Genomic DNA, 18,848 nt, shown 5'->3' with positions numbered 1-18,848 from the left:
ATCTTTGAACATGTGGCTCAATTTTATGCAGCTGAAATACTTGGCAGGATTAAGGGCAATCCTTCCCTATGTTGATTAAAAGAAATGCATCTTGAGTAATAGTCTCTATGTTTCTCTATGCTTAAATTTGGTTTGGTAACTATGGAGATATTTGGGGCTTTTGCGGGGCTTTTGTTTACATATCTATGTTATCTAACTGTCTTCTGGTTGGTGCTAATTGAAGTTCAGTTGGAGTCCCACTTCTGTAGTTGTCTGCATCTCTTAAGTACTGTAAGAATGCTACATTTGCCCAAAAGATTGTTAACTACTACAAAATTACTACAAAAATAATGTTACTGTAAGATGAGCTGCAATAAGTTTTGAATGATATTGTCTTAATGCATAATAATTAATGGTAAATACCAGTTAATGGGAGAGAAATGTCTGTACTTATTGGTGTTATAATCATTTGCAATAAATTAAATCTACCAATGTTTCATTCTTAAAGACTACAAGTTTGGCTTTATTAGATTATGACCACACCTCTCACTTACAGTAAATGACCTCAGCTTTGAGCAAACAGGGATCGGTTAACCAGAAATATCTTTATATGTTTTAGTGGGAGAGAACAGATCATCCACCAAAACACACCTAAAACACAAGTAGGGGAAAAACTGCAGAAGTCATCTGAATCAAAGCTGAAAAAAAAAAGAAAAGAAAAAAAAGAAACTGAAACCAAATCTAAACTTGAGCTTGAGTCAAAGTAGTTTCCATCTGCTTTGCTCTCTTCCTTGCAGGTGACAGTGATCAAATTGTGCTCCAGAGAATGTGTTTTGTGATTTACACCCTGATAGTGGCTAGAGATCCTGGTCTGCTATAGAAAACTGGACACAAGTGTGCAGTGAGATTAAGCAGACCCCTGAAATGACAGAAAAATTAACTAACAGATTATAGTAGAGAATGGCACTCCAATGGTCTAATTAATCTAAAAGAAATACTTCAGTGTCTGCACTAAAATACTAAAACTGCAAATCAGTGGCATCTGAGACGTCCAACATTAGTCTACATCAATTAAACGGAAGGTTTAACTGTCAAGGAAATGAGAGCCGAGGGGAGCCAGAGTGCAACGCCAATAATCTGCACTTTGACGGTCACTGCTGATTTAATCACTGACCCAGAGGAAGAAAACTGAAACAAATCCCTTTTACACCTTATCTCTATAACATAAATCATGAGATTAACATTATAATATGCTAGAGGTCACCTGAAAATGGATTATAGTTTTTAAGAAATTGGTATTTAATTTACAAAATTGTGAAACAGCTCCTGTATATTTTTTCCATTTCACTGACATAAAACATGTTGAAGACACATTTGCTTGGATGACCTCTTACTGACGAAACATTTATTCTATCTAGTCCAGTCTTTTTTCTTTTTTTTTTCTATCTCCGTCAGTCCAATAAAACCGAAACTTTCAGGGCCCAACTTGGCAGCAACATGAAGAAACGGCTTGAAATAAAAGTAGCAGTATCTTTCCTGATACCATTTTCCTCCCCAAACAAGCAAACAGACCTCTATTGTTCCTTCAGCTTTCTAAAGCCAGAAGTACTCATAGAGGTGATCTGATCACACTGTGCTTCCCTGAGGCTCTAGTGTGGTGCTACAAATTATTTCTCTTCTGCAATTGTCAAGTGGCTCACTTCTGAATTAAAGTGCTGCATAGAACAACATCTATGGTTGAGGTCGAAGTAAAGCCAGCCCAACTTTTCTGACCAGATCACTGTGTCAGGAAGAAATTAGGTTTACTACAGGGACAGAATACACAGAACCAACGTGCTGCTGGTTGTGTGTGACTGAATCATTAAGTGAAAGGGCCTGATCAAACTGACAGCAGTATGTAGTTAAACCAGTGAAGTCGGACATTTTGTTAAAACCATGTGACCCTTATTTAGAGGCGAAGGCAAACACTTTCTACACACTACAGTCTAGTTCTTAGTTTGTCAAATGACCTCCATATACTTCATTCAAGCCTGGCTGGTAAGACAGGTCAGGCATGATATGTTTCTCATACTCCACAGATTTTGGATCAGTCTGAAATATTTGAAGAGGTCGTGTTGCTTTATGCTGAGAAGGAAATACCCTTGAGTGTTTATGACATTTCCTAACATTGTGATTAACATGGCGGATCAGCCCAGCCCCTCCGGACCTTAATCCAATAGAATGTTAGTAACATGACATCAAGAGTAAGGTATCTGGCAAAACTAATAAATGGAGAGGAGTTATAGAATGTATTCCAATAGTTCTGGGTGAGGAATACATGCTCACAGGGGAGAGAACTCGGATGACTCGACACAAACGCAAATGTGATGCTGTTCGTCCGAAAGAAACTTATTAATAGCATGATGACTCATAGGAAGATGAAATCTGGAAGCATGTCTCATCTTTACAGAAAATGCTTGAGTTTGTAAAGAGAAATGAAGACACTTTATTTTTATTTTACAGGTGAACTTTGTTTTTCCTCAACTTCCACAGAGGGATTAGTGTCCTAATCAAAACACAAGAATGTGTTTTAATGTCAAAAACAATGTTCATCAACAATGCATGGTTTAAGTATAAACTTCACTCTGTATTTTTGAGTACATTTCAATAATTTGAATGGAAGTTTTTCCAGTCCTCTAGAATAAGAGCAGCAACTTATTGCTGAAACCTGTATTGCTATATTCCTCAGAAACTATAAAGGGCTGAAGTATATAAGCAATGTCAAAGTCAAGGATTCAACTGTTTTTTTTTGTTCTTTTTTACCTTTAATTATGGTCAAACTTGTATGCCACAAGACACAAAACCCCCCCAAAAAACAAAAGCCAATAAAAATGAAAACAAAAGGTTTTTGCCCAACGACAACTGAACATTGAATATTAGCTGAATATTGGCATTTCTTTAAAATGCTGTCTCAGACTTCAGTTTGTTGTAGAATTTTTGCTAGAGTGTTTTTTTTGTGTGCCATAAATCATTAGTAACTTAATCCTACATTTCTGCTTCAAAAAAAAAAAAAAAAAAAAATCCCCAAACATTTGAAGTTCTTCATTTCAGTTTCAGAGGGGATTGCAGACAGTGAATCATGCCGACTACAGCTGAGCAGACTGTATCTCAACACAGCTGAACGATTCACGGTTGCAACAGCAGGGAAGGAGCCTTCCGCACAATGGAGCTTTGACCGTAACATGGAGGGTCATCTTAAGTTCACATGAAAATTGTTATATCTGTATAGATGACAAACTGACCCTCATGCTGAAGGTCATTTCTCACCCCCAGTCACAGCTCATCTACTACACTGGCGAGCTGTCTTGTAACTGGAAGCAGATGTTAAGAGCTGCTAGAGGAGAAGTTCCAATTGGGGACCCTGAATGTTTTTGTTAAAACGAACACTATATTATTATCCACTGAAATAAGAAATTAAGAAATAAAGCAAATATACATATATCAACACAAAAGCCCTCATTGGTCACCTTCACGTTTTTATTTGATGAATATAAAAACTGATCTTTTCAGTCAGAGATTCTGTGAAGCGGTGAAGATCTGAGAGTCTGGTCCATGTTGGAGTTATGCAGAAGGGGACAAGGTCTGCAGACTGGTCTTGACGGTTGCTAGGTTAGCCTTCCAGGAGCTCAGGGTGTCGTACAGCTGCTGCCACTGCTGCTTGCCAAAGGTGCGGTGTGTGCTGTGGCTGAGAGAATGGAGACAGGAGAGCAAGGCCAAGGTCACACTTCATGGCAAAAGCAGGTTCAGCTATGAAAAACATGCAAGACCGTTTCTGTACACAAACCTGAGATTATTTAGGGACATAATCGCTTGGAAAAAGAAAAAACAAACAAACAAACATTGTTTGTATTTATATCCGATCGAATGTTTTTACTACACCATACTTCTCCAGACGCAGGTACTGGACTACAAAAGTGTTTGGAGTTCATTCTTGCAGTCTATAATATTTTATTTATACACATTCATGAACAGTAACCCCATACTTCAGGAAACGTTTTTAGAAAATGTTTACAAACAGGTCCTACATGCAAATTTTATGTACGAAAGAATGGACCATTTCTTCATCCCGTTTCAGTTTTAATATCCAGTTTAAACCAGTGACAAGAGAGTCAGTTACCAAAAATCCCTGGGAAAAAAAGAGAATGTACAAGCACAGGAAAATAGGTGAAGATAACAATGCTGTATGATTATGAAAGCGCATAATGCAGTAGATTACAGACCAGTCAAGTTGTTTCTTTTTTAATAACTGAAGATAGTTTTACTGAGTAAAACACAAAACTTTAATAAATGTCTTACAAAATATTTCTTTAAAGCAGGTAATCTTATGACGTCCATTCAATTCTTTATGTAAAGTGAATTTGTTTTGTGAAGTGGCTTTAGGTAGCAACAGTTGTGAATTGCTGCTATATATTACAAACAAGCTGAACTAGAGTAATTTCAAGGGAAGAATGAGCAAAATGAAATCGATGAATAGAGAAAAATATGAATTATGAATAAATAGATGAATCAGATTGTAAGTAGGTGAGTTTGTGAATTCAGTGGTTCTTGAGACAAGGGTCAACACTATCACTGAAAGAGTCACACTGTCAGTTAAAAACTGACGGAGTTGACAAAATGCCAAACTACCTCAATTTATATGTTATTCTAAAGGAGGCCATATTGTAGCTCATCAGGTCCATGAAATCTTTATAATACACTAAAGTTAAGCATTTATTTCACAAAATTTCATCAAAGTCTTCTCAATTGTCAGTTATGGTGTTGACACATAGTTGGAAAATATATAAAAATGATTTTTAATTCCATTTATTGATCCTTTTATAATTATTTATTTGAATACTTATACTTAATTGTCAGAATATGCTCTCTTAGTATTCCTTTAATTGTTTTAAACTATTATAATGTATTGAGTTCTGCTCCAGGACAAGGGATTTTAAAGACACCATCCACCTACTACAATGTTTAAAATAAAAAATATTCAGCAAACACCAGGAAAACATACATTGTTGTGCTCACATGGGCCAGGTTAGTTTAGTCAGATATTTGAAAAAATTATACTTTGTGTATATTTTATGCTTTATGCATAGGACCTGTTTTATCCCTCTACTCAAGAATCACTGTATTGATGAATCCATCATCCATTTCGATGATGGATTTCCTGACCCATCATCTAAATGGATGATGATTTCATCCATTTGGATGAAAATAAAAACTTAATTTTTTCCCCCCTATACCTATCCAGACCAGAAAAAATACCAAAATCAAATTTGATATTTTTCCAGACTGCCACAAATATTACTTGCTCTCTTGGTTATCTGAGACCAAACATCTTTTCCACAAAGCAAACTGCAGCATATTGCCTTTTTAACTCCACACAGTTATTGCTTAAAACAAATACGCTTAACTGTAGACAGCTTAAAAAAAAAAAGTCTTTATCTTCATCAGCTACATATTTATGTTAACTTATGTATGGCACAATATTGAAAGAACTTACCTCACGACAACTTTTCTTTGCGTCTGGTCAATTTTGCAGTAGACCATTTTGGTCCGAACAGCTGGGGGGGAAAAACGGCAAGACAAGAAGAAAGGTGAGGAGAGAACAAGAACTTCAACAAAAATCAACAGGATCTCAGAAAGACACAAAAGGAATCAAGTCCATGTAGATTAACTGATCAGGATGGAAATATTATCTTTCACACTGTCAGCGCTGCTAGAGACATCTTGGGCACATCCAACCACAGTTTCAACCCTTTATACAAATCGTCTTCTGTAGATTATTTTCTTGTATCCAACCATCACAGTCTGGTTTATCGTTCGTGTTAATTTCTTTCCCAACAAACTTTTGTCTTTGATTTTCTCTCTGGTTTATTTTAATCAGTGCTTACAGCGGGTAGAAGAACCGACAAGTTGAGCTAGATAAAGTCTGTACATTACCACAAACTGGCACAAAGTTAACCAAAGTTTAGCACAAAATCTCCTGTAACATTATTCATTGAGAAGCAGCAGAAAGGTGATGCGTCTTAACATCACAGCATGCATTTAGCAGCTTAATGATCCCAGCGGTCTTGTCTTTTTCTGTCGGTCAATCATTAAGTGTCATTCACGAGTCGCACTGTGATTCTGTGTTAAACCTACAACCCTTTCAGAGCGTCTAAACCCCATACATCACCTTCGAACCTGAAGCAGCCCCAAACTGTAGCGCCCCTTTAGAAGGCTTTTTAAGGTTGAGTGAATAATTCGTCACAGATACCGACGCTATGACTGGTTTTAAAAGTACAGTTTGGATGGAGCTCACCCATTAATGCAGTCAAACTTGACTGATGCACAGAGCAAGCGGAAACAGGCAGAATGCCAACAGGCTGCAGCTGTGGGCAGCTCTAATAACATCCATGTTTTTGGGTGTCAGACAGCAGAAATCACAATGTTTTAAAATGGGGTCATATTGCAAACAGACTGGAGACATGGATCTAAGACACCCTAACTACATTTAAATAGTCTTGAGTATACATTTCTCTGTTCTGCGCTGAGTGATTGAAGGACATGGATGGACATTTTGAAGTTCATACCGTCAATGACAAAAGCCTCGACGTCATCAGCTCCGATCTGCAGTTCCTGCTGTATGGTATCAAAGGAGATCTCTTTGAATTCCACCGCCATGCCCATGAACGTCAGCAGGCGCATCTTGGCCATGTTCTGCTCGTGAGAGAGGCCTGAGGACCAAAACGCAGGGACCATTAAGCACAAAACAGTCACAGGCAATTACTCTCCGCTCAGGGAGTTTCCCTGTAATAAAAGCTCAGGACGTTTAGGAGCAGTCAGGGATTCTACTCATTAACAAAAACATCTCTCTGTGTTGGCTGTTTTGAGAGCCCATCCTACACATGTTTTAATTGAATTTCATTCATAATGTTGTTGGGGCGGGGAGAAAAAAAAAGAAATTACTGCTGACATAAACATTCTTGGTCTGCATCAACACAAGCAGACACTCTTAGGGAATAAAATACCCCTCAAGAATTCATTGTCTTGCCACAAACATAGAAAGAAAAACTTGGAATAAATAATATTCTTATTCACATTATAAGATGCAAGTACTTACCAAGAGAATCAATAAAGTCTTTGTTACTCTGGTAGAATTTGACATATGCTGCTAGTTTTGCACTCACAAAGATGGTTAAAAGCTGAGAAGACAGATGGAAAGAAATAAAAGCCAATAATCAGTCAGGTGGACTTATACAAACTAAGGTCATTAAGTTTCTGGACTGATATCATGCACTTAAGCTAGCAATGTTCTTGTAAACTGTGAAATCACAAAAGGCACAATTCAGCAAACAATTTTAAGCCTAATTTAGCTCCTGCTGATAAAGCATGACAAAATATCTTTTCGATTAGATTTAAAAAGGAAAGAGGTGTAATCCCTCAAATCTTTAAAATGCAAAATGCAACTAATGAAGAGATATTGGACGAATCTGTCTTACTAAAAATAATCTACATCCTGGTAAATTCCCTGCCTGGATTGAGTTATGCAGAGGATCTTGAAGCACTTACATCATGGATGAGCTCTCCCTCCAAAAAGCGAACAGGTTTCAGGATGAGCAGGTGGTCAAACAGGAAGGTGTTGGGGTCTTTGAGAGCACGAACAATACATCTGAAAACGATGGAAGCGGGTTGGAAAGAAGGACGGCATTTCTAATTTCAACAAGTGTGAAACCAGTTTTAATAACGCACCTGTGAGCATCAACGCGTGCTTGTGAAGCATTGTCCTCTGTGTAACTTCCCAGCAGCTCAACCATCACTTTCGCTGCAGCTTCACTGCAAAGTAGAAAAATTAAAAAGGTTAAAGTCCTTTTAACATGCATGTACTAATCAACACAGACCAGCGATGCACTAAAACACACCATCAACACACTGAGTAATAAAGCACACTCTGCACTGCAACATTGTTACATGGCAATGTTTCTGAGTGGCACAATGTGTCATATTATAATCCTCATCTCAAAATAAATGTGTGCAATACTTGAAAAGCAAAATCTTCTTGGGTGCAGTACTTGGTAGGATATATTCAATGCTTTCAAGTTTCACCACTGCGCTCTTGATAAATACTTTAAGCAGCCAAAAAGCTAGTCAAAATGAATGTTGTCATGTCCAGCAGTAATATCACAGTAATATTGCTGTCATAAAGTAGAATGCATTTGACAATTTGCATTTCTGCATTTGCTGATTTTGAAATAGTCACAATAAAAATCAAATGCTGTGTGCAGCTACCTTTTTTTGCAGTCCACCAATGCTTCATACACCAGCCTCAGCAGCGTGTGCTTCTTCTCTGTGTTCAGGTTCCAGTCAACAATCCACTTGCGCACCTATTCAGCGACACCAACGCGAATCAAGCCAAAGAAACGCACCTTTAAACCCACACCGCTTTTAAGATGGAGAATGGAAATACCTGATCAAGGTCAGTGGGGATGAAAGAAATGGCATTACAGGTTGCAGCCACCTTGACGAGGCTGCAGAACACTGTGTACCTCACCGGAGTGTTCTCGTCCATGCCGTGGAACAAGTTGCTCAGCCTGAAAAAGCAACTCAAACGTTGACGCGGACCTTTATCTTTTTTTTTTTAATTATCGGAAATCGACACGTTTCATTTGACAGGACTCACAGCTGCAGGCGAAGGGAGGGTCGCTCTCCCTCGCGGAACTTCACCAGCTTCTCACACAGACTTTCAATCAGAGCTTCTTGCTTCTCTGGCTCCAGGATTAACAGCAGAGACACGATGCTGTTCATTACGCTCTCAACATCTACAAAGAGACAGAGAGCAGACAACTGATTTTTTTCCCCCTCCTATTAAAATGAAACCAATTTCAGTTTCTTGCTAAAATGTAACAAGAGTCGATGTGTGAGACATAGAAGCGTTCTTCCTCACCCACCTTTATCATCATCCTTCAGACAGACGTCACAGGCCTCAATGATCTGAGCCAAATCAACATGAAGTCCACCTTCAGCATTCTCCTCGGAGATATCAGCTCCTTTGGCCTTGATGTAGGACCTCAGCTCTGAAGCCTGAAATATTACAGTGACATTGTTAACATCAAGGATGTTTCCACTGCAGAATATCGAACTATTGGTCCAACAAGAGCGAGCTGTATTTTAGTTAAGAATTTAATAAACATCCTGTTTGTCTATCTATGCTCTGAAGTATCAAAGTGTTGGAACCTTCTTACTTAGTCTAGGTCAGGAATGTCCAAACAAAAACATTATAAATAAGAGGTTGTTTTCCTTTTTTACCTGCTCAACAATAAACTAAGCAGGCGATATGTTAATTAAAAAGTTTTTTGGGGAGAAGGCGAGAGAAGTATAAATGGTTCTTTTAGGTTTGATTGAAAATAAAAATAAAAATAAAGCCAAAAAATTTGTCTAATATCAACAATAGGGATATGATTTGGTGTCATTCTCTGTCTGGAAATGCTAAATGAATTTAGCCATGTCTAAGAGATTTATTAAAAGCGGTCTTGGATAAAACAAAAAGATCTGCTTCTAAATAATAGTCACTGGACAGATATTGTCTCATTTTCAAGGAAATTAAAGAGAATGCAAATAAAGCCTGGTTATTAAAAGCAAAACGTTATGCTACCAGTATTTTCTGTTGTAATAAGATTTGAAATTGTATGCAATACATTTGCCCCGATTAAAAACAAAATGTCTTTATCTGCATCAACCACCTGTGCTGGTGGCCCTAATTTGTGTCATTCTTGAGAACTGAGTGCTGCACTTTGGACATCTCTACATGTTATATCATTTGTATAATTTAAAAAATTTCAACTAAGTCAAACGCCAATCATTTGTGCCGATTAGAAAAAGTCCTGCTAAAGCAATGAAACTATAGCGCTTAGAAGTATTAGTTTAAAGAAATATGTAAACACTCGCTTAATCTCCACCACAAAAATTATAGTTTGAATTTAGTGGCATAAGCTAAAGGGAAATTGAATGAATAATTTTAATGCCTTGTTTATTTTATTTATTTTCTGCAACTTTGTTTATGTCGACATGTATGTAGGTAGCTAGCATTTGCAAGCCAAGCGTTACTTTCCCGACTGCAAATATTTTGATCTAGAATAAACTAAGATCAACATATCTCACGAAATTATATGTTACTAACCCAAAATTTAAATAATTAGTCTTATTTCTGAATTTGCTAACATACACATCTTTACTATTACCTGTCAGCTGCTAAGTACGGAGTTAGCATTGCAAGTAGCTAGCACATGCTAACCTATTTAAGTGCTTAGCTTTAATTCTTCAGTTAATGTAGAAAACACAATTTTAAAGTCCTTAGAAAACGTAGGTCACACCTGGTCTTCTTCTGTTATGTCGATAAACGCTGGGACACTCATTTTGGTGATACGGTGAGCCTAGATGATGAAATCCACGCTCTCACCAACTCCGAGATCAGAGCGGAAAAGAAAGTCCAACATCGCCGGGTAGACTGATGCTCATCCGGGTCAATTTCTTAAAGCCCCAGCAGCCGGCTAAACTCATTTAGGAAGCTTGCGAGTCTGTATTTATTCATCGTTTTGTCTTTGTCTTTTTGGAGACTGGGAAATAGCGACACTTCAACTTTAATTATGCTACAAATAAGTCAAACTTTAACCAGATTAAAAAACGCTGGTGTATGTGAAAAAGTGTTGAGTAAAAAGTAAAAATAAATCAATAAAAAGGCCCTTTTTGGAGACATATCCTATACCTGAAATATTTGACCATAATGATTGCCATTAATATCTTTTGGGAAATAAAGGTGAAGTTTGCCAGATGCACAAATGTCTGATTTAATTTTTTTTTATAATCACAGTCAGCATTGGTAAATATTGCAGTTAGACATGTTAATTTTGTGCATGGTCTCTAAACCCTTATTTCAATGATTTTGAATTCTTATTTATTTTTGTCCGGGCGCCATTCTAAAAAAGCACAGCATAGCACCTGCTACTCATAGATGCTAATGTAATAACTGTGTGACTTACTAAACTAAAGGTATATATTGCAAATATGCATATACAGTTTACAATTGAACTGATTTGCACAATCCCTAACTATTTACAGCACCTGACTCTTATTGAGTTCAACAGAAAGATGTGTCATAGCTTCAGAATACCAGATATTCTGAGCTATGATACTGAAAACTAAGTGCCCACTATAAAGGTGAGAATTTGGCTCCTTTACTCAGCATAAGGGTAAATGTGTGTGAAAATTCCCTTTTGCTCTTTATCACTTGAAAAAAAAGGACTTCTACCTTTCTTAATCTTTTTTCAGTTTTTATTATTTTTTCAGCAAATGTCTCCTCTTTGGAAGATCAACGTTAAATGTTATGGATTCAAGAAGAGAGTCATTCTGTGTTGAGGTTATCATATTAAACTATAGTTCATTTTTGCAGACTAACACAGAAACTGTGACCCAGAGACAGCCAATGTGGACATACTGTCAGTGTCAGAGGGCACGTCTCCCCACCACATAGCCACTATGCGAACATGTGTTGGGCCCCGGCACCAAAGGGGATCCTGTGTATTGTTGCAATGGCAGGTCACTCAGTGATTAAGGTGAGCAGGGCAAGTGAAGCAAGAGGTCATCTTAAAACTGTGGAGTCGTGTTACTGATGTTTGGGTGGCGAGGAGGCTCATCCCAGGGTAAGGATACTGTGGGGTGTTTTTCATTTCCCTGCCTCACTGCTCACAGTTCATCTGTCAGGAAAATATGTGTGTTTTGGGGATTCATGGGCTATGGAGACACCTCATGCCATGTCATAATTCCTTGGAAGTCCTCTTGTCACATATTTCTTTTAGCAGTTACAGAAAGGGAACTTAACTCTGCTACATTCATCAGATCATCCACTGCCTGAAAATAGTGAGCTGAGGGGAAATGGCTGATTGAGTGTTTCACCACAGACCTCATTTGATGCGTCATTATGTTGGGAAGGAAGGCGCCTGGTACCAAATCCCACCTTCACTCTCTCCCCGCCCTTGTACGCTGTCATGTCAAAGAATTTATGGGTGTTTCTCCACAAGAGTGCTTGTGTAAATCTGAGGCTTCTATTATCTGATTAACAGCTGTTGTCAAGTGTCTGGTGTATTTCAAGTCCCGAATAAGGGTTTAGCAGGCTTTGAAGCACCAGGTGCTTCAGACGATTAAATGTCGTTGTTTAATAAACAACGACGTTGTTCGTTGTTTATTAAAATAAGTGTTCAAAAAGTCACATAGCATTGCGGTACACTAATATTTTTATGCTGAGCGTCAAAGTGTGCTTAAAAAATAGAAATGCGGTTATCTGATAAAGGCTTATGATGGGGTTGGATGTGATTGTTTTAATTCTGTTTCGTTAGACATGTTATATCATTTTGAATTTTCCTTTTTATCTAGGTTCAAGATTTTCAAACTGCTGTGCAAGAAATACTGAGATTACATTGCGGTGCCATCAGTAACACCAACAGAAAAATTTTTGCTGATAACTGTTTACAATTTTAAAATAAACCAAATTAGCTGCAGAAGGCAGCATAAAAGCCCCAAACACTCATACGGAGTAGTTCAAGCATGTGAACTCATGTCTAATAATGTAAACTGTCTCTTGAAAATACATACAATCTAAGAGAAAAAAGCTAATATGTATAAGTCAACAGTTAGCTGCACTGGAAAATATTTTGAGGATCCTGCAGGGGAAACTGATGCAAAATGACAGCAAACCAGAGTGTGCTGACAGTTTCTTATGCTGCGTTATGTTTACTTCTTAAATTAGAATTTGGAAATATTATCAAACCCAACTTTTTCAGATTTTAAACTCAAATGTTTAAAAATCCATGTATTCCCTTAGATTTCCCTCAATTTCTGGTTAGCATCACACTTAAATTATTGGATCATTAAAACAAATTTAATATTAGACAAATAGAGCCAAAAAAAATATGTAAAATGCATTTTTCAAATTTTGCTTACATTCATTAAAAAGATGAAAATAGAAAGAGCAATTTGTACTTTCCAAAAGAAAGACTTGATGATCTCAACAACTCTTAGAAAAATGTACTGCAGACTGATGAAATTGTGTGGAACTGTTTAAAAGATGAGCATTATGTTCCATCCCCATCTCAGAAAAATAACTTCATTCATGATGGTGGTATGATCGTCTGTGGCTGGTTAGAAGCGACAATATTTGAACAACATGTTGTTATTGATGGAATCATGAATTTTGCTGTCTACCAGAAATCCTTAAAGAACAAAAAAGTTATTGGATTATGTAGCAAGACAACAATCTAAAAAAGGCCAGCAAGTCCATTACTAACTGTCATTTCTCACTTAGTAACTGCTTTTATGATTTGAAAGCAATATTTCACATATTCTCAGTTTATCTGCTGCCTGTCCTTTGGTGATCTGACAAATGTAAGTGTAAAAGAAAAAAAACAAAAAAACACAAAAACAAAAATTTAAATCTGGCCAAAACTTTTTCTCATAACACTGCATGTCTATGGGTTTTATATACTAAAAAAAGGGATGTTTCTGGGGGGGAAAAGAAGAAAGAGCCCAACTCCAGTTGTAGCACCATTAAAAAAATAACATGTTGGTAATTAGGAAATTTAGCAATTAGTGAAATGTTTTTTTTATATTTTTTTTATATATAATCTTGGCACACACCTGCTCTGGTTTCCTGGAGACGGCAAAATATTGACAGATCTTTTTAGATATTACTCATATCATCTAAGCAGAAGAATTTAATGTTTCTAATTTATGATCCAGCATTTTTTTTCTTTGCCTCTTTTTTTCTCTGGGATTCAGTATTATGAGAACCAGAATACTGTATGTTTTCTCCTTATTGTAAAAACTGCATTCCCTTATATATTTTCTGGTGTGAACATTCCAGATATCACTGTTTTGGTCAGTTGGGCTACATTGACTCATCTCTGCTTGATGGGAATGAGCACATGCTCTTCCTCAAATGCTGGCAAACTGCCTGATCAGCCTCCTCAAAGATAAATGACAGTGTGTTAGGAGCGGCTTGATCCCAGGTGTTGGGCTCTCTCCCTGCCAGTCAGCCAAGTGGTGAGTACTCATGTAAACTAGTCTCATGGTCGTCATCCAGCACGGCTGCCTACCCTTCCTCCGACTAATTGTCTGGTTCCCACAGTTCTGGCTGCCTTCACAATCTCTGAAAAATCCCCTCGCTCTAGCTCATCTATCAGCCGGTGACCTTGTCAGGGTGCAATGCATGAGTAACTTCCCCATTTCTCTAGGTGCAGCAAATTACTTGTTAATTACTTATAAGCTAACCCCCTTTATCACCCCTCACCCCCACCAAGATGTACTCTAATCAACAAATAAACAAATAAAGCCAACAAAGATGTGTCCAGAACCTTCCACATCCCATGGGGACACTTCTAATGGACTATCATGGTCAACATCTACAAAGAAATAGATTAATTTTGTACTTTTTCAGCAATCAGAAAATGATAAACTGTTATTGAACTGAGAAATCAAGTTGTCTGAAGATATTTTTTTCCAAGTTTGGTTACCTCAATCTAGGCTTTGGAACTTTTGATAATTTGTGATAATTTATGTTATTCCAGTTAAAGGTGTATAAATCATTATTTATTGTTAGTAAGCACAGTTTTTCTGCCACCTACTGGCAAGGTATTTGTTCATGCAATTTTGGTAGTTCAATAACTCATTCCAGATCAGTTAAAATTACAATCAGTTCAAATTTCCTATCCAGTGGGGTAGCACTGTGCAAGCTTATAATTTATCCCACTGAGCATCTATGAACTATTCTAATAACTTTTCCTGTGGTGACCTTCTACACCAAGCGATCAATAATACAGTGCAGTTCAAGTCAGATTTCTCACTTAGAGAAGTTATTAAATGATTGAATGATTGAATGATTAGGTCCTTGTTATCAACACACCTGAATCAATTATCAAAATTCTAAAGCAAGGTCGCCAAAATTAGCTTTATTCTGTTGTCACCAAATTAGAACAAGTTTATTGCTTTACGTTTTTTGAACAACCCGCCATCTCTTGGGCAGAAATTAATCTGGAAGATATGGCTCACTACTCAGGGTAGCATCAATCCGGGACAACATGAGAACAATCTATAGTTTAGTATCTAAAACTGTGCAGAGATTTGTCAAAATGCTGTTTTAGATTTCTGAAACCTTCTTTGCATTAGAAAAAACTCTCAAAAAAGAGCTTGCTCAGTGTCTTATGTAAGTTTAGGTCACCTTAGATTGCAAAGACCGTGAAGAATCAATATATACACCGGTTAAATCCAGATTGCGATATTCAATGGTCTGAAAACAGATTTAAAATAATAATAATAATAATAATAATATAAAGTGAATGTGATAGTAGTAGCTGTTAGCTGAACAGCTATCACTTGCTCATCCTGAACTTGAGAATGCAAAAACTTTGATTGTTAAACTTTAAATATTTTTTTAGACAACTTCATTTCAAGAAAACAACCCCATAACAATCTGGGATCAGTATTTAACATTAAGACCAGGTTTGTTGCATGAAACTATTTTGCCATCCAGAAAATCTGTGTTTACAATTTACTAAAGACTGAAATGTCTCACTGCATTGAGGATGAGGGTTGGTAAAGCAACACTTTCCCTTAAATGTAGCGTCAGATGTTATGGTTACATTCTGTGCTGATTGTGGTGATTTTTATATTTTCCCAACACTGTGCACGTACCTCGGAGTCATACCGGTAACTTTTGCTCGCCTAGCCTCAAAATGAGGCTCAAGGGTATGACAACAGATATTAACCACTAGAGATATCTGAAATGTTTTCTGATGACTATTTACGCCCCAGCCACAGCTGTCAGGGTGTGACGATGAGGAAGAGGCTGTGGTTTACTGTAAAGACCTGATAAGGGCCGGCCTTGATCCTGACATAAAGCCACCTGCTGGGATGAGAAAAAGATTATTCTGCAACAATCAAATATGTTACGTGACACACAGTAAACGAACCACTCCCAAGAATGCAGTTTTTGTGTTCAACACATTTGGTCAACGCAAGTTTGATGATGACAGTGTGTCATACACCTCCGATAATAATGAAAACAAGCCTTTGCTTAAGCATTCCAATTTAGTAATCACAGCTCAGAAATAATATTGCTATGAGTCACGGCATCTGAATTTGGACATCCACTAGAAGAGAATAGGACTTATTGGTAAAATCACACATTCTAAGTCTGTTTGAAATTTGCAATCAATACAAATTAATTAATTCTTCCCCCACTTACTTAGTGAAGCAATCACCGAATAACTGGTTATCTTGTTTATGAATCAATTTATATATCAAATAAAAGGGTTTTCCAAGAACCTGTCTTCCATGTTTAAACAAAACACATGGTTTTATCTCATAAATGTTGTCCAAAGATTTTTGTCCAAATGATTTTCTGTCAGATGGCAGTCAAGGTAAATTTAGTCTTTAAATGTCCAAAACACTTGGCGATGACCTGAACCTTTCGTTGTTAGGCCATGGACATCCTGTTTGTGACAGTTCCAGTTAGGAATAGCTACAAGAGGTGTTGCAATGAACAAAGCCGTCACTATTACAGTAAGTTATTGCACACATATCGTCCTAGCAACTTATTGTTCTCATTTACTCCTGAGGAAAGAAGGACTCTGAGCTAATTCACAACTTAAACTTAATTGGAAGGAGTTTTATGGTAACACGTTTGGCTATTTTAGCTACTTATTTAGCTCATTGGAAAATGTTCCATTTAAAGTCACTCCAAATGAGAAGAGCTGTAACATGAAGCAATAAAACTACGAGAAAATATAAAAGAAAGAGGAACTTATGTATAATTTTTGTGACTATAGTCTGAATCAGTAACACTCTTTGGGAGGAAAAACAATTATTGATGACAACTAAAATAAAGAGGTTCACAAATTGACAGACAAAACTTGGATTTCTGCTTTAAGCAGGAGTTAAAAATTTTGACACTTCAATTGTTTTTATGTTTTCAGAAGATTGAAGTTTTGTTTACCGTTTATTTCCTATTTAAGATTTCTCTTGAAATGAATCAGTGAGGCTGCGACAGACTGGCGACCTGTCCATGGTGAACCCCGCCTCTCACCCGGGACGCAGCTGGAGATAGGCACCAGCAGCCCTCCCGACCCCATTAGGGACAAAGGGTGTCCAGAAAATGGATGGATGGATGGATGGATGAATCAGTGAGGATGACTCATCAATGTTTGCTCTCTCAAGTATTGTGATTTTCAATACTTTTTCCATCAAGTCTGATATGCCACACCTTGAGGGATGCTCAGAATGGCACGACTAAGACAAAACAAAGACAAAATCTTTGATATGTAGTTTTATGATTATACGCTGCACCACCGGTGGTTCAAAGATTCATAAGGACACACAAGATGTAAACAACTGCACTGGTGGGTTGTGAATGAAGGGCTCCATAACAAGGTGCTTGTCAAAAGGGATTTTGAGAAAGATTAATTTTACATTGAAATTATAGGAACTTCAAGTGCTTCTTTTTGTGTTTAGACAAAAGGGGCTGACGATGTGTATTCATTGACAGATGTAAAGAAAATTTACTGTCGTGTAAAATAAGGACACTAGTACAGAAATTGACTATGGCAAAAAGTTTTTTGTTTTTTTTCAACAACACAGAAATGTATTGGAGAAATTGCAAGACGAGCCGGACGTGGAGCACAACAAAAATAATGATAAACCAACAAAGAACTGTGAAGATCAGTGAGCTAGTAAAATCAGATAAGAGTGAAGATTGATGCTGGATTCAGGTGAGCTACTCAAGGAAATGTGGAACAGCTGAGGCAAAGAACAAACAGGGAAGGAGACTGAATAACACATATGGAGGGGAACTACAACACAAAATGAAATTAGATTTGCAAACCAAGGGGGGAAATACTAACACATAAGAGCATATAACAAAAATACAAAGTCACAAAGGAAAACACAATCACCTGAGATTTTCTTTTGATTCTGCCATCATTCTTAGATGTTTTCAGTTAACCAAAAATCACCATAGAAACTACAAAGTCAACCTGGCTCAATGTAGAAAATCCCATCATTGGTAGATGATGAAAAATGTATGACTAACTACTCTTTTTTGTAGTTTTCCCAGTTACTTTTACCAGTAACATGAAGTAGACTGAAAGAGCTCAAAAAGCAACACCTTATGCCCTGCTTGACTTTGGGACTACAGCTGCAATGACAGCAATTGTAAACAAAAAGAGAAAACATGGAAGAGTGGTAAATTTTCCCTGGCCTGGCCAGCCAATCACAATTATTTCAAGAGTGAACTGACAAAAGAAACCACAACAACATCTCAAGCATGGCAGACCTCAATGATCTCTGTTAAGGTTTGTGTTCATGATGCAATGTTAAGAAAGGGAATGAGTAAATATGGCATCCATTGGTCAGGACTGATTGGACCACAAATTCTGCTCTCAAAAATCTTAAATGTATCTTTCATCTCAGGACTGGAAAAGCCAGTTATTATGAATAGAAGGTGACTGATTTATTTATTTACACAAGGTTAGGGTATTGTGTGGTCAGTATTTTGTTAGTAAATGAAATGTACTTACAGCCTAAGGAAAATGGAAATGTTCTTCCCAACATGTCTGTTCAGTCTTATCCATTTCCCAGAGATTAAGACAGATAGAAGGAAATGATGAAACATTTCAACACCATGTTGTTGGGTTTGTTATCAACTTGTTTCCATGCCCACAAAGAGAAGTGAAGGTCTGAGCTTTCATTTATGCTACTCTCAGCACATCCAAACACCACCTGTTGCTCTATTGTAGCACTCTCCTGCACCACAAGCT

The 18,848-nt window shown here is 37.2% G+C and overlaps 1 protein-coding gene across 1 annotated transcript; it reads right to left on the bottom strand.

Moving 5' to 3' along the window:
• Positions 1 to 3,474: 3,474 nt before the first annotated feature.
• eif3m (eukaryotic translation initiation factor 3, subunit M) lies at positions 3,475 to 10,538 on the bottom strand. The gene is made up of 11 exons (XM_044136921.1): positions 10,359 to 10,538; positions 8,937 to 9,069; positions 8,669 to 8,807; positions 8,456 to 8,579; positions 8,278 to 8,372; positions 7,741 to 7,824; positions 7,561 to 7,660; positions 7,112 to 7,193; positions 6,582 to 6,725; positions 5,510 to 5,570; positions 3,475 to 3,703 (listed from the first exon to the last, which is right to left on the bottom strand). The coding sequence occupies exons 1-11, from the start codon at positions 10,398 to 10,400 to the stop codon at positions 3,580 to 3,582; spliced, it is 1,128 nt and encodes a 375-aa protein (XP_043992856.1). The 5' UTR covers positions 10,401 to 10,538; the 3' UTR covers positions 3,475 to 3,579.
• Between the last annotated feature and the right edge of the window lie 8,310 nt (positions 10,539 to 18,848).

The sequence above is a fragment of the Gambusia affinis genome, linkage group LG02 (assembly GCF_019740435.1).
Source record: "Gambusia affinis linkage group LG02, SWU_Gaff_1.0, whole genome shotgun sequence".
Lineage (NCBI taxonomy): Eukaryota > Metazoa > Chordata > Actinopteri > Cyprinodontiformes > Poeciliidae > Gambusia > Gambusia affinis.
The sequence above is the reverse complement of the archived record's forward strand: the minus strand, read 5'-3'. Positions and strand labels throughout refer to the sequence as shown.